General features: G+C 34.8%; 3 protein-coding genes across 8 annotated transcripts; 2 read left to right on the top strand and 1 right to left on the bottom strand.

The window, feature by feature from the left end:
• Window positions 1-988: 988 nt before the first annotated feature.
• On the top strand, window positions 989-19,429 carry LOC110372427 (uncharacterized). 4 transcript variants are annotated; one of them, XM_049849661.2, is made up of 17 exons: window positions 989-1,241; window positions 7,027-7,142; window positions 8,459-8,533; window positions 9,658-9,771; window positions 10,235-10,384; window positions 11,913-11,999; window positions 12,407-12,596; window positions 13,214-13,345; window positions 14,202-14,243; window positions 14,325-14,394; window positions 15,005-15,126; window positions 15,415-15,957; window positions 16,219-16,829; window positions 17,129-17,301; window positions 17,727-17,876; window positions 18,227-18,333; window positions 18,651-19,429. In XM_049849661.2, exons 2-17 carry the CDS (start codon window positions 7,110-7,112, stop codon window positions 18,965-18,967), a joined length of 2,916 nt encoding a protein of 971 aa, XP_049705618.2. In that variant the 5' UTR covers window positions 989-1,241; window positions 7,027-7,109; the 3' UTR covers window positions 18,968-19,429. The 4 variants fall into 4 exon arrangements, with proteins under 4 accessions (XP_049705618.2, XP_049705616.2, XP_049705617.2 ...); XM_049849659.2 differs by having other exon boundaries at window positions 990-1,241; window positions 14,972-15,126; XM_049849660.2 differs by having other exon boundaries at window positions 990-1,241; window positions 14,972-15,126; window positions 18,681-19,429.
• A 57-nt stretch (window positions 19,430-19,486) lies between these two features.
• Window positions 19,487-22,478, bottom strand: LOC110372428 (carbonyl reductase [NADPH] 3). Of its 3 annotated transcripts, none has more exons than XM_049849671.2 (3): window positions 21,605-22,478; window positions 20,122-20,778; window positions 19,487-19,837 (listed from the first exon to the last, which is right to left on the bottom strand). In XM_049849671.2, exons 2-3 carry the CDS (start codon window positions 20,765-20,767, stop codon window positions 19,629-19,631), a joined length of 855 nt encoding a protein of 284 aa, XP_049705628.2. In that variant the 5' UTR covers window positions 20,768-20,778; window positions 21,605-22,478; the 3' UTR covers window positions 19,487-19,628. The 3 variants fall into 3 exon arrangements, with proteins under 3 accessions (XP_049705628.2, XP_021184802.3, XP_049705629.2); XM_021329127.3 differs by having other exon boundaries at window positions 21,417-22,478; XM_049849672.2 differs by lacking the exon at window positions 21,605-22,478 and adding an exon at window positions 21,132-21,349.
• On the top strand, window positions 21,893-22,312 carry LOC110372429 (protein lethal(2)essential for life). The gene has a single exon (XM_021329132.3). It carries the CDS (start codon window positions 21,893-21,895, stop codon window positions 22,310-22,312), a length of 420 nt encoding a protein of 139 aa, XP_021184807.2.
• Window positions 22,479-22,820: the final 342 nt, after the last annotated feature.

Consider the following 22,820-nt stretch of genomic DNA (forward strand, 5'->3'; position numbering starts at 1 on the left):
AATACTACGTACGAGTTAATTGTCCAGGGAATTGCGCGTTATGTGGTAAAAAAACATGCAACCCATCATTCATTACATCAAAGTTCATCAAAAATGTATTACCAGCACATATACTTGGACTGAAAGCGATAATCTCAGGAACTGCTGGTACGATTTGAAGTTATTTCAGTGCTAAATAACCTATTTAACAAAGAAGGCTATAAGGCTAGTTTTTAGCGTGGATGAACAATGAAGTTCCCGGGAGACACGAAACTGCTAAATGTTTGCCAATTAATCTATCGAAGTAAACCTAGCTACACATAAGCTAAAATAAGCAACTATAGACATGTTGGTATTCTACATTTATATCTTACCTATTTAACTTGCTTTATATCTATTCAGGTCGTAGATATCTAGTTTATAATTCAACCACACGAAAAAAATGTTTTACGTGCTAGTTTGAATTTACCGCTATTAGGAAAGCGGAAGGAAGTTAAAAATATTTTTTGCACAGGCTATACTCACATCGATGGAGTAGTATATTAACTGATTAATTAATGGTTTTAACACAATACAACTAATAAAAGATTCATTTTTTTTTCAAAGTTAGTTTGAGCAATAAGTTATATTTTAATGAAATAAAAAATCTTCTATTTGTTTATGTGATCTTGAAAATTGTAGAAGAATGTGACGCGATAGCGACGTCAACAAAGCTCTTTCAATTTGTGATTGGTTCAAAAATGTGAGTTTGTCTCTGGTTCTTTATATCAACCAATCAGAGGTTACGCAACAGATTTCTGTCTCTTGTATCACTACGAAACGTCGCTTTGTTACAATAAACTTTATTTTTTATATCTTAGTTTGTTATCTTATATTAGAGACATATTTTTTACAAGTTTCTTTTATTAATGGTAATAAAAATGCATTATGAAAAATAATTAATTATGAGAGAAAGTAGCATCCTTGACAAAAGTGGAAAATTACTCATTCATTATTCGAAATTAAAAAGTATATGAATTTGTCTATGGAAATACAGAACGGAATCTTGTAAAAGATTAGGCCATTTCATAAAACAAATGTATAGTAACTCGCAGAAAATATCTTCGGGACAGTTGTATTTATTTCAGCTTTGCATTTTATTTTAAATTGATTCGTGAACCGCATTGTAGGTCCATTGGAAAGGATTCATCGTCGACTCTAGCGGAAGGGTTAGCAGTCTCGGTTCTGCAATAGAAAAGATTTGCATTGAGAGGAGACGTAAGGTAAACATCGATTTTAATTTTTTTCTCCTAAAATGGAATCGTGTGATGAAAGCAAAGATTGCATATTCCTACACGCAACTAGTTGTATATTGAGTGTTTTTAATGTATTTTTAGTGTATCCTTGTACGAAATGAAAGTTTGACTTTTGCCACATATTCTTTTGAATGGCAGCTGACCGACGTACATCTAGTTACGACTGTAGGTACATAATATGCTACGTAAACTGTGTTGTGAGATTGTAAACGTATTATTTTCAAAAATATGTTGATGATTGAGTGTTTAAAGTGGTTACAAGACGCTTACGAAAGCAGTAGACTGAATTGTTTTTTCTTAGATAAAATGTCAAATTGTGAACTTGTCAAAGCAGGGTTGAGTCATTGTTGCGATCCATTTATCGCCCAACTTATTGTTGAAAACCTATTTGCACTGTTTACCTGAATAAAACATTATTTATAGAATCTTAGCTGATTGCAGATAACATTTTTTGTGCTGATCATTCAGTTGTTTTCATTAAGTTTTTGCCTGGATATGGCTTTTTTCTTTTAATTTGTTGGACTGATCAAGTCTTTTGTTCATCTGCTTTAATATATGAATCATATTGTTAGAAACAAAAGCCTTTATAATAATCAATTCTTTTTGTCACATAGAAAACATGTCCTTAGTGTAGAATTTCTTGGTAACTACAAGTTATCTTTCTCTTATTTTAAAGTACTGTCTTTCTGTAGATGATAAAGGTCTAATTGGGTTTAATAAAATGCAATACCCACTTACACAACTTTACTAAATAGGTCACAAGTGAACAATGTAATTAATGTGAATTTTTTACATGTTTTACACAAAGATATCTGATCAATATGGCCAATATGTTTCAGTGAAACGTTGAATTTAAAAGTTTTGTGAAGCAATCAGGATCTATACAACTCAACTGTGTTTTTTCAAAAAAATCATCCTAAACAGGGGGTAAAGTATCATGATTATCATTTTAATCTCTTGACATATCTGAATCAACCACAAAATAACCAGTTTTACTTCAAGTGAGGTAGCTAATAAAAGTATAATTTTCATTATTGAGGGTAATCTAACAATCAATAAAGTGATCAAATTCTTGGATTACACATACCAAAATCTATTGAAATAGTGTGTTTTGTCACAAACAATAGAACAATAGCTTTCTTTTCAAATAAACCAAAAAGTAAGTAAAGATATCACAGAAATTCTTTGTTTTCAAATTCAAAATGATAAATACTTATTCATAGTACTTTTTAGACAATTCTACCTTAACAATCATAAAATTGAAACATTCAAATAAGTAAAGTATTCTATATGTACTTCCAAAAATTTACTCAATTCAAATAGCCTGCTAATTTTGTTGTTGTTGTAAATATAAAATCTGTGAAAGTGGGAAATGCAATCATAAACAAAGAAACTACACTCACAGGCAGAACTAGAACATATATTATATGAACACATATTATGTCTTAATCAGCTGAACACTGAAATCAACTTTAAGGGCTGCTTGAATATCATTCAGTCTCTGTCACACTCATGTAAATACCGGGGTCTGAAACACTTTTGAAGTAGAACTTTATGTTAAGTAACACTTAAGTATTTCAAGCAATAACTTATCAAGATATTAATTGCAGTAATCTATTGTGAAATTACAAAATGTCCATATCAATGCCTTCTATGTATCTGAGAATTTAACAAAAGCATACAAATAATATGAGATCACACATAATACAGTTTATCCTTCGAAATTCTTGTTTATCTCAGGTAAAATTTACAGGTTTACCATAATAATTTGAGTTATATTTCCAACAACAATCGTACATAGATATGTACAGTAATCGAACAGGAAAACAAATGAATTATTGACGTTCATGTATTATGTAGTCCTTTTGAGGAAATATCTTTGTTCGATATTAATTTTACCTGAGTACTTTGTAGTTAATGTAGTGTAAAATAGGACTGTCATGGAACATGGGCTTTAATTTCTAAATTGAGCATAATTTGTGGTGTAAGTTTAAAATACATACATTTATGACTAACTGGCTGTTTGGCCGTTTCGGCATGCGTTCCGTGGTAACTGCAGCCCATGCCAGGATAAAATCTAAAATCTTCTTCTCTGGGAAAATGTAGCTTCCAGTAAAATGTGAAGGGCGGGCGTTTTGGGGGCTGTCTTTCGTTTTTGATGTTCGAAAAGTGCTGATTTATCCACCTAATTTGAATAAACGAGTTTGAGTTTGAAAAAAATAATTTTACAAATTGATTCAGTAGCCATTAGGGTAAAAACAAACAAACAAAAAAAATGTTTCCTCTTTATTATATGTATTAGTACTGATGATCATATGTATTATAGGATGTCATGTTTACCAACAATACCTATTTCTAGTATTCTTCACAATGCCATGTCAAAGAAAAATATTAGGTTCATTGTTAATTTCACACACTTATTGGATTAACACCAGTTAAGTCAATTAAACTCAAATATTAGTGTGACTTAAAAATAAACCTAAGTGTGTATAAATACATATAAGTAGGCAGTATCTTATTTTAAAAACAAAAACATTTATTGATTTTATCCAACTCTGTAAGCATTTATGTCTTGCATTCTTTGTTTATTTACCCAGCTGTTTAAATGCGATTTTAAATGTTGCTATTGATAACTTAGATTATATTGCACCTATTCCCCCTTATTATAAAACGTGGTTTTAAGAAGTAATAGCTTTAGTCCACTGATTTTGTTTGGGGCGGTGGTTTAAAGGTGGTACAAAAGCTGGTACTTTTTTTAAACCACGTTTTACAATAAGGTGGTTTGAGATTTGATCTGATCTATGTTCTTATCTGGCCAATTTTAGTGAAAATAATATCTTGCATTAATGTTATACAAAATATGTAGGTACCATACTTAAATCTATACTATAAATTAAACCCTATTTCTGTTTGTAACTTCTACGCAATATGTACCTAATGATATTGGTTTTCTACTATGTGTACGTTATGACTTTGACACGTTGGCTTGCAGGTCACATCAAATGACCATCATTAGAAAAAATCTTAATGACATAGGCACATTTATGTTTCTATACACCTTGAGTTTATTATTGTTATAGAAAAATAGCAAGACAAATACATATTGATGAATTGGGTTTCGGGTTTTTTTAAACCCACAGAATGACATATAGAAGACTATATGTATAAGAAATATTTACACGACTAATTATACCTCGTACACATTGTGTACATAATTATTACTAGAAATTGTTTCTTAACCTATATCTAACCCAAATAAACTCATATAATTTCGTTTAAAAATATTGATAAACACAGGCTGTTATAATTAATTTAGTGCAGAGCTATCAACCTCACAGATAAAGCAGTTGTGTCCAAATTAAAATTTTATAGATTGTAGCTGTTTTCCGCAGTTCCGTGGAAACTACGTTCTGCATCTGGATAAAATATAGGCTAGCCTAGTCCTTTCTCAGGTTATCTGTGTATCAATAAATTAATAGGTTGAGGAGCTCCTGCTCAAACGCCTGACAGACAGACAGAGATACTTTTGTGCTTATAACATTAATATTCAATATTTATATGTATAAAACATAATTTTATCGTTTCTTAATTCGGGCGCACGCTATCGATATCTTATTCATATCAGTGACGATTCGCGATAAACTGTGTTTGCATAATAAGGGAGATGTTTATGATTTTTTATAAACACTTGATAAATGATTTTTAAAAACCATGTGGACTCGCTAATTGCTTCCGTTTATTAGGTACGTTTATCTGTCTGTCTAGCTGGATTTTTTAAATTATTTACTAATGATTTTTTCTGAGTAAATTTACACTATCTTTATGCACGGTAATTCCATTTCAGCAACGATTTTCATTATCTTTAAAATGATTTTTATTAATAAACTCTAGGTAGTAAAATTATCTACCATTGTTTACAATTGACATGCGTTATTTTAACATTCAAAAAAAATAGTTTAATATCATTTTTATTTAGTTGTTTATTCGGACTGTATTTTTCAGTTGATGATTAATTACCCATTTTGCGAGGAAGAAATTATTACTCAATTACGTGGTATTGTGATTCATTTGACGCTATATTATTTATGTTTAGATATGGCTCGGTTCGTTTACGGTCAACTTTTCAAAACATTAAAAATGCAGGAGATTAGATTTTTGAGCTAAACTAATAAATTACTTCTTACGCAACTGTGTGAGAGTCCGCTGTGGGAATCTATGGTGGTCATAAAAAGAGGGGCGTTTAACCTTTCACTAAATCAGTTTTGTAATCTATAAAGTGTGAACTAGGTGCGCGTCTCAAGTGCGCTGGCGCATACGCATAGCCACTATCAAAGCGTGCTTGAATCAAGGAGCGCGAAAACGCATGCAAATGATTTTCAAATTCCGGTGGAAATTGAATACAAAATATGCATTTAGTAACGTTAATTTTGCAGTCCTAAAGCTACATACACAATAATAAAATAAAATACAATTTTTGAGATAATGTTACTAAATCATATTCAGCTTTTGATACCTACAATATAAAATGAGGTAAATATTTATATATGAAATGTATTGACCTCACAGTGTAATCCTGCCTTTCTAACCGAGCTTGCATAATGCTCATCAACGGCCGATCATTGCTTGCCGCGGCATCGGCAGCCTGTTATCAGCCGCGTTGTTTTAATGAGCCATTATGCATTCCTGACGTTCACACATGTTTTTATCTATTTACTAACTAAACTTGTTTATTTTTTTTCTATTTAGGTTTAGCTTCTCATGACGTATATTCGATGATAGTTTAATATATTTTTTTATCTGTGACTTCATAGAGATGTTTCAATTTTTTGACGATTTTTTCTGACTATTAGGTTAAATGACTTTTTCCATATCCTTTAAAGATTCTTGTACTCTCTTATCTTGTAATGCAACTTTTGTACATTTATATTAATCAGCTGTTAAGATTAAAACCGTGGCTATAACGTCTTGTTACGTTTACACGCTTATTATCATTAGCATGTAAATACAAAACTACTCATGTTTATTTAAATTTGATATCAGAACCCACCTAGTTAGTTTCGTTAAACAAAAATTTTAAATACAATAGTGGATAATAAAATGTAATATGATAAATTAAACTTAGGATTGATTAATATGCAATGGGTATGATATAATATGTACTTAAATTGATAACGAAAGAGTTTTTTTGGATTTTCATTGTACGCTTTTTGATTGTAAGCTTCCTTCATGTACTCAGATAAGAACTCCTTTTGTGACATTCAATTTCATCATAATCGGTTTAGGAGTTTACTGTAGAAGTATAACAGACAGATATACTTTCGAAACACAGCTAATGTATGAATAAGGATATTTTACGAAAACATCATTTGCTAATTTGAATAAATCGAGAAACTTTCTCTTTTTTAACGTTCTTACAATTTGGATGTTACTTGCACTGAACTGTGTTATTTTAATAGTCATTTGTATAATATCATCTGTGTTTATTTATTTTTTTTATCAGAAATCCATTAATTAAGCGAAATCTAAAATCAGATGTTCAGAGAGATTTAAAAAAGAATTTCTGCTACAAAATAATTTGTTTAATTTAAGTATATTTGTTCAAGTCAGAGAAAATTAAAAAAAAGTTTGGACTTTGCTAATAAATAACCAGCTATAAATAAATATAGAAAATAACGTTACCAAAATTTTTACTTTTAAGTATGCGTGTTTACAAAAATAACACATTTTTTTATACTCATGTTTTACTTTTCAGGTGGCAGTAGAATTTTCTAGTGTACACTGAAGATCGCCTGCCATTTACAGGAGGGAACAGAACCATTGGCTCTTGGGGCTAGGATGTCAGTGCTGAACCAGAGTGGAGAAGAGCAGGTTCATCTTTTTATATATTTTTTTAATGAGAAAATTATGGGAATGACCCATCAGAGAGATTAGGAGTAATTTTATGCAGTAAAAGGGTCGTCATCATTTCAATTCGAGACATTCAGCATTATTTGTATGAAACTCCCTACTCAACTTGCACTAACACTATTCGCTATGTTTCAGCTTAGGGTTAGAGCTTTCACACACTAGCGGATTATTTCGTAAACTCAGCAATTGAATCATAAATCATCATCTCAATGTTCCTACTGGTGCAAAAATTCAAAAACTATAAAAACACTTATTAAAAGCGAACTTTTTAAGTTGAAGGTTTTTGAGTGAACCGCTTTGACCCTCTTGGGCTGTGACTTTGACCACTTGACACTACGGTTTCGAAATTAAAACTTTACTTTTTAATCAGCATCCGAATTGAGAATTTCCTCCTTTTTCAGAAGTCGGTTGAAATTAATTTTTATAAAAATATATTTATCAATTTTTGAAAGTAAGATAAAAAACACAAAACCAGTTTTCATAATCGCTGTATAATGACCATTGCACTTTGCATTATTTGAGAGTAATTAGTGTAGAGATAATTTTATTAATGATGTATTTATTTACCATCCAAGAAAAAGAATAACGGCTTTTATCATGTCATATTTAATTAGTACTAATCATATAATTTAAACTTTTTTTTGCACACATTCTCCTGCCATGGATTTTTCGATCTTTATTCATTCTCATTTCTCCCCCTCTAGTCTGTCATTCTCGGATCTTCTCTTCCCCCGTATTTCATGCCTACGTCATGACAGAGAGAGAATTTCCATATAACTTCACAGTCATTGGAGCCATTTTCAGACTTCCACCTACGTATCACTCATGTCTAATTTTAGATATTCACGTATCACCACATATCCATTCTATATTTAAACTTTCATATCAATTGCATTTGTAATTTATTGAGAAAAAAATAAGGTCCATCGAGTTTTAGATGTTCGTTGCATATTAAATTGGAATAACATACGAAATGGGAAATGATAATACTTTATTATAACAAAATGGTGCATTACTGAAAACTACCTGTGAACTTTCAGGCTAGTTTTCTGCATGGAGTTTTAAATTACATATTTATATCACAGTGCGAATTTTTATAATCTATCTATCAGTTGTTTTGTGAACATATATTATTGGCATAATTTATATGGACCTCAAGTCGAAATTTAATCTCTAATCGAAAATTGCAAACAAGGCTGATAAAATACCATTGCTAGTTGAGCCATTTGAATGGCAGTTTGGATGTTTTTTTAATGCTTAATTTTTAAATATTTCAGGTGGAATGTCCCCTGTGTATGGAACCCTTGGAGGTGGACGATCTCCACTTCTACCCGTGCACATGTGGATACCAAGTATGTATCTTTTATTTTAATATTAAACAGTAAATAAGCTGTAACATTTGTAATGGGACTGCCAATGATCTTCACACAACAGGAATTTTAAAATGTAAACAAAATCAAAACCTGATTAAAAAAAATATTTTTGTTTCCCTATTTGTTACAAAAGGGCATTTTGAAAGTCAAAACAGGTTTTGTAATTAGTGTAATATTGGATTTTGTATAAAATTTAAAATTAACCATTATGAAGAAGCCTGTTATTAATAAAATTATCTGAATAAAAACTTCTTGTAAAGTTAAAAAAAATTACAACCTTTGATTGAACTCAGTATGAATATTTTGCAATCAAATATGTCGTCATCGCTATATTAAGTTGCAACATGCACTCATAAAATTATTGCAAACCTTGCTATGTGGAACTAATTCCGACCTGCCCCAAGAATGTATTACAAAGCATTTTGAATGTAAACAAAGCCTATATTATAAATATGAAATGATTAGTACTACGTCACACAAAACGTTCTAGAAGGATTGACACATATAAGAGTTTGTTATCTCGAAAAAATTTCTAGAAGGTGAAGCTGCGGGGAAACCTCAGTATTACCGTATAATTGTTGTTTACAAAAACAATTTATTGATTGTTTTTCAAAAATAGCGTACATACTCTCTTTTTGATTGGGTATCGATATCTATCTACATTTTGTAGCTTTTGTCATTGAAAAGTTGATTAAAATAAAGTGGCCTGCTATCTATTAGATAAAGAAATTGTAAATAAACAATTCGAGGATAATGTGTAGTAAGGATAGATTATAAATATTATATTTTGATACCTTTTTGAAAATAGCTTTTGCTTTTTTTGAAAATTTTATAGAAATGTTGACTCCAATGGGCTATTTGTACTTCAAACAAAAATACTTTTGTGAACTTATTGATTTATTAGTAAGGATTAAAAAATAATTATTTTTCTCGACGTATGTTGGAGTCTTATCTGGTACTTAATCTTGACTTTTAGTAATAGATGCAATGGTTTATATTATTTACACAATACGTTTCAGTTATAAGCACCTTCAAGTACAAAATAAACTAAACAAATAGAATCTCTTTCTACGTCGTTCTAAAGTGCTTGTGTAACTTGCCAGATATGCCGGTTTTGCTGGAATCGAATCCGGGAAGGCGAGAACGGCCTATGTCCGGCGTGTCGGAAGGCCTATCCGGAGAACCCGGCAGACTTCACTCCGCTCAGTCAAGAGCAGGTAAATATTCAAATATTCATAACAATTAATTATTCGTTAGTGTAAAGAAACGGGATTTTTATTTATTAACTATGGTTTCTAAACCCTGGTACAAAACACTGGTACTCAGCTGCATCCAGTTAGACTGGAAAACGACCCTAATGTAGTTGGGAAAAGGCTCGGGATATGAACTATAGTTTCTCTATCCTTAGTGTATGTTCCTTTTCAAAGATGCATTTCCATGTATAACCTCCGATGTCAGATTTAAGATATCCACGCTCTGACTAGGATGGTGACTATAAAAATTGAAATAGTTCGTTTTTCAGATAACAAAGAAACATTGGACACTGAATTTTTATCACGCATTTAGCGTTAGACCATACTTAGCTTTTCTTATTTAATGGTCTTCCATAGACGTTCTATGGATTACAAAAATGAGTTTGACAGTAGTTTGTAACACTTGTAAACCATGTTCTTGTCCCAGGTGGCAGCAATAAAGACGGAGAAGAAGGCTCGCGAGCAGAAGCGGCGCAACAAGACGCTGGAGTCGCGGCGAGCGCTCGCGAACGTTCGCGTCGTGCAGAACAACCTCGTGTTCGTGGTCGGCCTGCCCGTACGCCTCGCCGACCCAGAGGTGACACAACATTTTACAATCTATGATAGAAAGAATAAATTATTGTTACCATACATACAGCTAGGGCTGCCATCTCGAATTTCGCCAAACCCGGACAAAGATTTGAAAAAACCCGGACATTTGACGTAAATCGCATTTTTTCCCCGGACTGCTCTTACACCGAATGAAGTTAGTGTTTTGTACCATAATGCCGATAAATACGTAAATACAGTAAGGTGCTTTCTTACATGAAAAGTGTCCGGGTTTTCCCCGGACGCTTCTTGAAAACCCGCCCGGACGTCCCCCGGACGGGGTCAAAACGAGGACAAATCCGGGGAAACCCGGACGGATGGCAGCCCTACATACAGCCAATATTTTGCTGAATTCGCCTTTCGTAAATTCGGGCAATTTTAAAGAACACCTATTTATATTTATGTATAAAGTCAGCCTAAAAATTCTGTCTGTAAGGATGGAGGCTATGTAATGTCCTATGAATTGCCTACCAAGACATCTTTTGGAGTTATTCCCAATTTGTCATTAGTACCGATTGGTCACCAACTATTTTTTCCATACACCAAGTCCCAATTGGTCATTCGAGCAAAATAAATAATTTAATATTTAAATTTTGAGTTCCGATTCGTCACCCGCATAAAATTTCACGTATCAGGGTACCGTCAGAAATAAAAGTGTTAGAAGAAATTTTAAATGAAAAACTTCGATGTAGGTAAAGGTATAGCTCTCATATAAATATAACATTAAAACACAGGTGAAGACAACTTGGGCATTTTATAAACCCGAAAATGTGACTCGATATTTTTTGTAACAAAAGTAACAAAAGTACCAGGGGCCCATAACTAGCAAAGAGATTGTATACATAAAAATGATGAATGATGGTGTAAATTGGTATGTTTATCTACAATTAGGAAAAAAACGTAAAATCCTGACACTCTTGACTGCTATACTCCTGTAAGTTATGCGGTCCTAGTACACGGTGGGCAGTTCCATGGACACTCGCTGATTGGTATATTACTCATCTGATTTATGCGATCCTGGTATTTTGGTTTTGGCCGTGCGGTGTGTGACGCCGTTGAAATCGCGATTTTATTAATAGCGTCTTGCCATAGTCAAAAAAACATAACCAAAATAAATAAAAAAAAAACATATTACAATATTGTAAAGCTTATCTTGTTGACAGTACTTTTTACAAAATAAAGTACGGATGACCAATTGGGACTAAGCAAAATAAAATATTTGATTGAATGACCAACTGGGACACGTTTTTTATGGATGCCAAATCACTAAAATGACGAATCGGGCATAACTCATCTTTTGCATAGACATTTTATTAACCAGTACCTTTTATTTCAATATTATTCACCCATTTTTACAACCAGTTAGTGTATAAATAGTTCATAATTTCCGATTGATGGCAATTTTCTTTCTATAAACTGCCGAGGAGCCCATTAGCACCACTAGTGCCTTATATTTGATGACTTCAACCATCGATTTCTATAAAAAGGAATATAGTTTTACGTGTTCGCTGTTGCAGATCCTCAAACGGCAAGAGTACTTTGGCAAATATGGCAAAATTCACAAAGTAGTTATAAACCAGAGTACCACGTATGCGGGGTCACAGGTAAGATATTATATTTTATATTCCAAACTATACTACCTCTGCGTGGCTTTGCTTAACTGTAAGTATAAAGACTTAAGTTTACGGAACGAAGAATGAGCCAAACAAATGGCAAAAGATTTTTTTTAATTTTAGAATAGGATATATATCGTCACTTTGGAATTGTATCGTGTTCATATCACAATTTTGGTGGACATGCAAGAAAATAAATTTTCAGTTTTCTTCTTTTCACCTAAATGCTTCAATTTTCGAAAAATTAGTTTAACTGAGCAAAATATTATATGTTGAATGAAATTCAAGGTTGTTTACTAACCTATATGTACACAAGTTCTCTTTATTTTGTTCTTAATATTCATTTTATATTTTAAAATACTTGTTCTTTCTTTATAACACAATTTTTTGTTCCGTAGGGTCCGTCAGCGTCGGCGTACGTGACGTACGTGTCGCCGGCGGACGCGCTGCGCGCGATCCAGGGCGTCAACAACGTGGCGCTCGACGGCCGCGTGCTCAAGGGCTCGCTCGGCACCACCAAGTACTGCGCCAACTTCATGAAGAACCAGCCCTGCCCCAAGCCCGACTGCATGTATCTGCACGAGCTAGGTAACGGAGTCCTTCAAAAGATTTTTCCCTATTTTGGTATCTGGTATCTATAATACCAAAACTTACCTGAACTATTTGTAATTCTATTTGAAGATAAAAAATTTGGGCTTTCCTGCCATCTATCAAGACAACTTATAATGCAACTCTCCAATTCAAAGTTGGTTGCTAAACAGCAGTTTTTGAACGTCGACATTTAAAAGACAACCCCCAAAACACCCACTGTTCACCACTTCCTATGTCTTTGCTGGGAAGATATGGCGCAACGAACTTCCCAGCAACACATGTCTACCTATACGTAGGTTACAAAAAAAACTTTCAAATAATTGAGGCAGACTAGGCTCCGCGGTTTCAACTGCGTCCTGAAGGCAATACTTACCGAAACCTAATAAAAAGAAGTCCTTTTTAAGCTATAGGCTAATTTCATTAAACGCTCTAATTTTATTTAAAATGGGATCGATAGGTTGACGTGAAAACGCCATAAACAGTTGCTTAAGCAATTATGATATTAAAATGAGTAAAGGTTAATCCGAATCTTTCTATATAAGTTCAATAATATTCTATAGTGTAATAGTATTTCTATATAAGTCTAATTAACTATATGACATCGTTTTTCTTAGGTGATCCGAAAGCGTCGTTCACGAAGGAAGAGATGCACGCGGGCTTGCACCAGGTGTACGAGCGCAAGCTGCACAACCAGCTGCTGCAGGCGCAACGGGACAAACCCGATGACAAACACAATAATACTTCAGGTACATGACGATAACTTTACCAAAGAAAACTGGTAGTCGGTGCCAATCTACCAGCGCTTATTATCGCTAGTCCATTCTGGTAATCATATCAAATATAATTCTAATGCCAAAACTATTTTCCAATTTAATGACGAAGAGTAAAGTACAGTGAAATAAAAACAAACGTGAAGGAATTGTAACTATCACCAGAATGGACCAGCGTCGATATAAGCGCTGGTAGGTCTAGGATACTGTGTATCTTAAGATTTCTAAAATTTTTCAAAATCACAAATTAATCTACAGTTTACTTAGTCTGATACATATAAAGAAAATAATTGTTTACTTATTTGACAAAAAAAAGCACTTTGTCATCTTCAATGCGATTTGCTTAAATAATTAAGAGGTCTTGACACAGTTAATAAAAAAATGTAGGACCCATTTTAGTCCACTAAGCAAAAGTATGTAACCAAAAGTTTGCTAGGTTCTTAGATAAAAAAATATAACAAGACAACAATTTTAGATCACAATTTCAATGTTTATTTATCAATATCGAAACAAGATACCATAATAAAGATTTCGCACACACGTGCCAAGTTATTTCGTCTTGAAAGGCGTGGGCGAACTAATAAATAACATCAACTCGATAGTACTGAATAAACATTTGTAACTGTATTGTAGCATACAATATCTTTAGCCTGATAATAACCAGTTTTACTTATGAAGTAATGGTTATTTTACTGTACTTGTTGCTATCCATATCTCATTTATTTCATGACATCATGGGTTTAAATGTACCCAGTTTTTTTTATTATGCTTTAAAATGCTCGTTAATCAAAAAGAAAGATTTGCTAAACATAAAACACAATTCACATTACAGGTAATTCTAGTACGAATGCAGAAAAAAGCAGTTCAAAAGATGGTACGTATCATTATTTCTCTTCACTCGAATACACTCGAAAATGTTCTAGATCATTCTAAAATGTTGTTTTGAAAATTTCAGGTACTCAATCGAACTTTATACCAACCACAGTGGTCACATCTTCTCATATAAACGTAGTCAATTCTTCTAAGTGAGTATCGTTTAAAAAAAATGGTTTACGGGCGTATACAGCTGAGGAAACTAGTATATAAGTATTAACAACGATTGTTTTAAGATTGTCATTATGTTTAAATCATGTTTCATGCACAGTTCTCACAACATTTTAATTGTAAATATAGACACTAGCTGTATTCGTCCTTTGGAGTTTGATTCATTTGTATGTAGTGGCTGGCAATCTTCAATCGTATTTTATAACTCTGACAGTGTGTTGCATCATTTAACTTTAACTGAATCATTTTCAGTCAAATTGTTGTCAAATCGTTGATATGACCAATAATGGTAGCAATTTCACGGCTATGGCTATATGGTTGTGTTATCGTTATAATTAAATAACGTAAAATAACTTTTGGCTTGGGCTTGATACCCATGAACTTTGGTATACGATGGTGGTCCAAAAAATATTATCTAATCTAATATTTGTGTGTCAAACTTTTTATAGCTTGACCAACACATTTTTCTTATAGATACACCGGCCACTGCATACAAAATCAATTGATCAGTTACTCATAACCCGTCAACAAAACTTGAGTACATGCTTCCACTTGCAGATCTAATAAAAAAGAGTGTGTAAACGGCAACAGTGGTTCGAGTAGCGCGTCCAGCAGCGGCGGCGGCAAGGAGGCCTGGCCCAGCCTCGGCGCCTCGCCGCCCGCCGACAGCCCCGCCCGCAAGCAGCCCAGTCCCAAGCCACTACACTCACAGGGTACGTACACTATTATATTACCCGAAAATAATTATAAGGAAGAATAATATTACAAGCATTTCATATGATGCTTATTTTGAATATTTCAGATATCTTTCAGCTGTACTGCAATACCGCTACATTAGTTTTCCGATAAAGTGAATAAGCTTTATGGTAATGCTACGGTAAAATTATAATATAGCAGTACTATCGACGATATGATCTTTAAAAAAATAATACATTGTTGTACAAAAGTGTTACCGAGTATACTATTCAGTTGTAATAATTGTCTTCATGTTATGTTTCCAGTTAAGTCACAAGAAAACGGCACATCAGAATCTTCCAGTCCCACACAACAGATACAGCAACAGGCTCAAACGAAACAAAGTAAAGAAACACACACAGACAGCAAAACGAACAGAACCAAGGAAACTAGCACAAACGGACAAACTAGCAAGAAAAGTAAAACTGATAAATCCAAACAGAAGTCTAGCAATAGTATTAATAATGATAGTAACGACGTCGAATTAGATAGTAAACCGTTCAGTAATCAAACGCAGAATTTCGACGGGGACGCATTCTTATGTGGGGAGCTTGAAGAGTTGGAGACGGAAAGACATGGTCTACTGGAAGCTCTGGAGTCGCAGTCATTACTAGCTCCGCGTCTACACGAAGGGTTCCTGCTAGAGAGGCCACCGGCCTTCTTAGGTGATCGTGGTCTGTTGTTGCGCGAGAGGTCACACAGCGAAATGCTCGTGCGGCAGTCAGACCCCCTCCGTCACGGACTGCTGGACCCCAAGCACTATATGCAGTCCAACAGTATAGGACTCGATAACGCTAGTGAATTATTAGGTAAATTCTTTTATTTGTGCTGTGCTTAGAGAATGGACATGCTTACAGAAATGCAGCGACCAGAAGTTGCTTGTTCCAGTTTAATCCCCAAGCACTATATGCAGTCCAACAGAGATACCTGTGGGCTGAGATTTCAACTTTCTTTTAATAGAACCGAAGTGATAATGTACAGTCCATTCTCTAAGTGTATGGTACGCGCTGTATATGACATGTGTTATTAATTTATCACTGGCAGGGTTAACAGTTGGGATTTTTGTGCAGGTGCTAATTTTCATCAAAATCCCAATATGCTTCCACCGTTCGGTATGCGCGTAGACAATTCCATGGGCGGTAGCTCGCTGTCTGCGAGTTCACTAGCCGGCAATTCGATGGCAAACACAATGGGTGGCAACTCGATGGCAAATACAATGGGTGGCAACTCGATGGCAAATAATATGGGTGGCAATACGATGGCGAACACAATGGGAGGCAACTCTATGGCAAACACAATGGGTGGTAACTCTATGGCAAACACAATGGGAGGCAACTCTATGGCAAACACAATGGGTGGTAACTCTATGGCAAACACAATGGGAGGCAACTCTATGGCAAACACAATGGGAGGCAACTCTATGGCAAACACAATGGGCAATACAATGGGTAGCAACTCCATGGTCAACAACTCTATGGTCAATAATACAATGGGCAATTCTATGGTTGGAAACTCTATGGTCGGCAACTCAATGGGCGGCAGTTCTATGGTTGGCAACTCTATGGTCGGCAACACAATGGGCGGCGGCTTCATGATGCACAATCAACAGTTACTGCAACAGAACCAGCAACAAATGCAACAGACTGGCCTTGTCAATGGATTCGATGCACCACAGTCGGCAGTGAGTATATTTGCTTTACCTAATTAGATTTTCAAGAAAAAGTAATTTTCCTTGCAAATAGTCTTAGATTCAGTTTACCATATATTTTTTTTTTATATGTATATTTTGACCTTTTTGTTCATATTGAAAATTTTAGACACTCTCAACAAAATATTGAAGTGTGGTGTGGTGCGGTACTGCCCAGACATGGTCATTGTGATTGATTTGACATATTGATTTTATACATAGAATAGGTATCTGCAGCAGATGATAATGTACGAAAACTTCAGTTTTCTAATATGCTTGTGTATTATCAACAGAACGAAGTTCGGTACCTGGCAGAGAACATGGACAAGTTTTTCACGGACTTCCACAAGGCTCAGCAGATGCGGCTGGGGCTGGCTCGGCCGGACGAGCGGCGCTACGTGGAGCATGCTCGCTACCCGCACAACATGCTCAGCGCCGAGCGCCTGGAGATGGAGCACAAGCAGAGGTACCACTCTCACTCAGCAGATGCGGCAGCTACTTGCAGTCAACTCAAGGACCGTGTTCCTGACTTAGCGAGTCCCCTGGAAGACTTATGAGACCAACTGATTTATCACTGAAAGGCCTTCAAATATCTTTTCTTGAACTATCCGTAAACAATCGCATGACACAACGAATATTGTGTCGATTTCTACAGGAAATGCAAACGTCCATCCTCCAAGCCTTTTTCAGAACTATGTTGGGGTCGGCTTCCAGTCTAACCAGATGTACAAGGACTTTACAAGGTGCGACTACCCTATCTGACCATCTCAACCCAGTTACCCGGGCAACCCAATACCCCTTGGTTAGACTGGTGTCAGACTTACTGGCTTCCGACTACCCGTAACGACTGCCAAGGATGTTCAATTTATAACTATGACTTTGCTGTTTCAGAATGAACAATATACGCGGTAACGAAAACAATGGCGGCCGTGCCGCCGGCGACGGTGACGACGACCTAGATTTCGACCCCTTCAAGGAAACACAGAAGGCGTTTGCAGAACTCATGGAGACAGAAATGATGCAAAACACAGTTTCTAGCGGGTAAGCTTTTCCTAATATATTTAAGGTTGAAAGTTCGTTTGAAAATTGAAAAAAGAGTGTATGTTTACCACTCTTCAACGCAAAACCTATAGACTGGCAGACAGATTATGTATTCATGTTATATGCTATACTGTTCTTTTACTGCCCAGAATATTTGACAGGGCGTATGCACAACATTATTTACATAATTACTTAACATAGGTGAAATAGACTCAAAATTTGAGTATTTTGTAAATTTGAATAATTATAATCGAATTGACCATCATTCAAAATTTTACTAAAGCATTTATCAAAGTTTTGCTAAAATTATGCTCTTTTTATTAAAATGTCTGTGTTTTTCTAAATTCCAGTGACAATATAGACCGTGTCCGCCGTTCCCGCCTCGCCCCGCCCGGGTTCAGTCATATGACCGCGTTCGGTCTACCACAGCCTCGCCCACAACAGACACACCACCAAAGTAATTGACTTTTATTACTATTTTATATACTTTTTATATGTTTAGAATTAATATTGAGAAGGATTGTGATCGTAGTTGTTGTTTTAATTTTAGTATTCCCTGATGACAAATGTATGGAAAATAATCATTTGTTTTCTCAACTGTTTCTACCAGCTGTTATGTATGTGATATTTATGCGCTATAAAAAAAGGGTTCACTTGATAATATACTTGCCGAGCTTCAAGGCTCGAAGACTTATTCGAAAGTAGATCAGGACATTTCTGTTATTCCTCAAAAGAAACAGTTGTCCTTACGTCGCAATGTGAATTCCTTTTCAGGTTATAACTCAAATAGCACCATGTTCTCAGACTGGACTCAGATGGACCCCGCGATAATGTCGACGTCGGTGAACTTCGGCAAGAACGTGGGCAGCGCGAACTCGAGCGGCGGCCAGCTGAGCCAGCAGCAGCAGGAGCTGTTCGCGCGGTTCAACCAGCTGTCCGTGCAGCCCAACGGCGTGAAGCTGCAGGCCGCGGGGCTGGGCTGGGGGCAGAAGCTGGGCTGGGGCGTGGGGCTGGCCGGCATCCCGCTGCCGCCCGGCTTCGCGCCCGCCAAGCCGCCGCAGCACCCCGCCGAGTGCATCGACGCCAAGTAGACCACGTGCAATTCCACCCCTCCCCACGGCGGATATTATATTTTCTATTCAGTAATATTATTGTTTCTTTCCGTTGGTGATGTGATCGAAAAATCTTTGTATTAAGAAAGAGCATATTTTAACGAGAGAAATATGATAACAAAGGAATTTGTAAAATAAATTAACCTATTTGTTTTATTTAAAAAAGTTTGATTTATTTATTTTCGTTCGGTCTCGGCTCGCTCCCCGGTCATGATTTATCATATTTCTTAGAGTGAATTCTTTTTCGTTCTTTACTGCGTTTCGCTGAGCGTAATATATGTATATTCGTTATATATTATATATTTACTAGAATCATATCCCTGTTATGACAGATTATATTTTCTATATTAAAATGAGATGCCAATAAATCGCTGTTCCATTTGTACCTTATTGAGCCATTAACCATGAGAAAGATCATTAAAATTAAAGCAACAAATTATACATTCACTCTTTTAATGACATACCTTTTCATTTACACAATACAAAAAAATAATATTCAACATGTTAGTAGATCAACAGGTATATTTTTGGATGTAGAACAATTAAAATTCAGCCTACATACAATATTTAGTTACTCCTATAATAAGTTTTATTGTATAACGAATAGTTCTATCTGACCTGATTTTCTTTGGTAAGAGTTCTACGCTTTTCTACCATCAATATAAACCCGGGGATCTGGCCCGTCCCAGGGCACTTCGCTACCATTATGCCACACGTATAGGCCTGCGCTCCAGGGATTCAGGGCTAGTTTAACCGGCAAGCTCGCCGCGTCATCCGGGGAAATCGAACCGGCGCCTCGAGTCATGTCTGACATTACGTACCCAGGGTGAATACAGTTAACTATTATTCCTGAAACAAAAGAATTGAGTAGGTTTTAATACTAAAATAGTGGGCTCGAACAGATAAAATTAGAAATCTGTTTCACTCAGGCCAAGTTCCAAAGAAATAACAGTTTTAAAATTCGGTTCCAAACTGTGATAGATAGGAACAAATAGTTTCTACTTATGTGTGAAAGCTACCTACAGAAAAGAAAAAATGTACACTATAATGCGCATGTATGTGTACACTATAGATAAAATTGTGGTTAATTTTAACGCTTGTATGATATAAAGTAATTTATTTAAATTAGGTACCTTTCTCCTGTAATCGACGATGTAACAAAAAGGTGTAGGCATTGACTGCAGCTTTGGACACAACGTATGGTGACTCCCCCCATCCTTTACTTATATCTCGACCTTCCTTCACATCCTGAACGTAACTGTAAGCTAAATTCCTTAACTCTTCCAATGTCAAAGTTTCTGAAAGAAACCTCTTTCTCAACTCTTCAGAAGGTATCCTCGACAAATGCGCGGAAGAACTCGTAATGTTCACAATTTTCCCGCCACTTTTCATAAATGGTAGAATTTCCTCAGTGAAATCTACCAATGCGGTGAAGTTTACGGCGATAGTCTGTTCCGCTTGAACGATGTTAGATTCTGGCGCGTCTTTTAAAAATAGAATGCCAGCGTTGTTTATTAATATTTCGACTTCTTCATTTTTATCACGGATATTTTTCACAAACTTTTTCACACTTTCTTTATCTGTAACGTCTAGTTGATGAAAACTTAATGAAATGGGATTCAAAAGTAATTTTCTTATGTCTTCACATGCCTTCCTTCCCCAATTTTCGTCCCGCGATGTTAAATAAACTTTTCCTTTATAGTTTTCACAAAGTTGTTTCACGATGGAGAATCCGAGACCTTTATTGGATCCTGTAACTATAGCTACTTTTGATGACATTTTGATAGTATCTGAAATGAAAATATGCTTGCCGAAATAAATAGGTAGTTATCTGGTTATCAGTTGTGACATTTAATAAAAAACGTTCAAGGAACTACTTGTGTAGTTATCTTATTTTAACAGTAGTTGCTGTGTTTATATACTGCTGAAAATGTTTGCATTACTGATAGATATGACTTTACACAATATATTGAAACTTAACATAGCTAAACATCATTGTTACTATTTTAAAATTGTAGATAGAAATTAATTTAAGTCTATATACCTAATTATAAGTTTGTAACAGACAAAATAGCCTTACAATAAGCTGAAAATCGCAGTTAACTAAGGTACGTTTACTTATAAACATTATTTTCATACTTACATCGAAATGAACAAGTAATGTTGAAAACAAAATATGCAATAATTATTAGATTGCAGTTATTATACGTTTTATAATTATTTACAAATCGTATATCAAATTATAAATCACACAATTTAGCAATAAAAAGATAAACATTACGTTAAAATGTTAACTCAAATCCTAAACAGTGTGAAAGTCCGATGATGATATGATCTAACATCGATCTTTGTAACCTTTGACCAAAATTAATGTCATCCTGAAAAATATTAGAAATAGGCACATGTTGCTTCAGTATAGGTTGCTTACCTATTTCGTCACAAACAAGGTTAATGTGTTCTAAATATATCCAAATACAGACTAGAATTTAATCAAATCTTAGGTCGACCTTGGCTATGTCATGATTAAAAAGTTGTGAAATTATTTATCTGTGCCTACACATGTTAAGATGTTTACTATTAAAACTAAACACAAAATATTGTAAGTATTAGACTTACGTTAGCTTAGTTTACTTTAAATAATGTAATGATAGTACAAACAATATCTAAAAAGTAAGTTTACAAAATGAAGACTTGAACTTTTGCCGCCACGCAACTTAATTCTGACCACAGAAAACTAATTTAAAGATAAGCAAAATAGCGCCATCTATACTTAACTTTGACGAACTAACTAACAAAACAGGTTTAGTTATACACGGAAAGTGGGTCAACGCGCGCGTTAGCCGTAGTGGCAACTGCGTAGTGAACGTAGAGTTATTGATGACATTTCTAGAATAAACAGTCGTAATGCTTCAATTGCCGACGATACAAACACCTCCCATGTTTGGGGACGACACACTGCTCCGCTCAATCGATTGGTTGGGCGGCTTCCCTTGGAAGCAAGAGAACGTCGTCAAAAAGGAGGATGATAAGTACGAATTAGTTATACAGGTGAAGGACTATGCCCCCGAGGAAATATCGGTGAAAACAGCTGACGGCTTCGTAGTCGTTGAGGGGAAACATGAGGAAAAGCAAGACAATTATGGTTATATTGCTCGGCAGTTCATGAGGAGGTTCCAAGTGCCTGAGGGGTGTCGGATGGAGGGAGTTCAGTCTAGGTTGACAGCTGATGGCTTGCTTATCATTTCCGTTCCTAGAGTACCAGTGGTCAAGAAAGATACTGTGATAGCCGTCAAACACGAAGGATCTACCAAAAGTAAATTGTGACCAATTTAAAGACAAACATGGTGAATTGTTTTTTTCCTGTATTATAGGTATTTCATAATCAACATTGTATTTTTTCTGTTGGTTACGGTTAAAAGAGTGATATTGTACCTAAGTAAACCAAGTTATAATATGCTATATTTATAAGAATTTTGTGATATTAAAATTTACTGCCAATATCTAATGTGTTTTATTTCTAGAAAATGCTTATCTGTCATGATACTTGAAAAAATAATGGTATCTTAGATTATTATGAAATAGCAGGATTGAGATTTGGGATAAGATTATTATCTTGCCTGAGTTGTCTTATGTCTTTGCACGAGGGAGTTCCTATTAAAGAATATCAATAGAGTGCCAGTCTCTTATTTTTTTTATTGTCTTCTCCAGTCCTATTCCTATAGAGAAGATAATAAAAAAATACTTATAAAAATTCCTATACCTAAAGATAGATATAGGTATAGAAATTACCAAAAACTTAATTCATTAAAAAATTAAGTCTTTTAACTAAATA

This window comes from Helicoverpa armigera, chromosome 26 (genome assembly GCF_030705265.1).
Source record: "Helicoverpa armigera isolate CAAS_96S chromosome 26, ASM3070526v1, whole genome shotgun sequence".
Taxonomy (NCBI): domain Eukaryota; kingdom Metazoa; phylum Arthropoda; class Insecta; order Lepidoptera; family Noctuidae; genus Helicoverpa; species Helicoverpa armigera.

What these genes read in the sequence shown, in the direction of transcription:
- LOC110372427 (XM_049849659.2), top strand. Translation starts at nt 7,110, where the DNA reads ATGTCAGTGCTGAACCAGAGTGGAGAAGAGCAG. An exon ending in AACGTAGTCAATTCTTCTAA is followed by an intron (nt 14,395 to 14,971) that starts GTGAGTATCGTT and finishes TTCCACTTGCAG; the next exon opens with ATCTAATAAAAAAGAGTGTG. An exon ending in TAACGCTAGTGAATTATTAG is followed by an intron (nt 15,958 to 16,218) that starts GTAAATTCTTTT and finishes ATTTTTGTGCAG; the next exon opens with GTGCTAATTTTCATCAAAAT.
- LOC110372428 (XM_049849671.2), bottom strand. Translation starts at nt 20,767, where the DNA reads ATGTCATCAAAAGTAGCTATAGTTACAGGATCCAATAAAGGTCTCGGA. An exon ending in TCGTCGATTACAGGAGAAAG is followed by an intron (nt 19,838 to 20,121) that starts GTACCTAATTTA and finishes CTTTTGTTTCAG; the next exon opens with GAATAATAGTTAACTGTATT.
- LOC110372429 (XM_021329132.3), top strand. Translation starts at nt 21,893, where the DNA reads ATGCTTCAATTGCCGACGATACAAACACCTCCCATGTTTGGGGACGAC.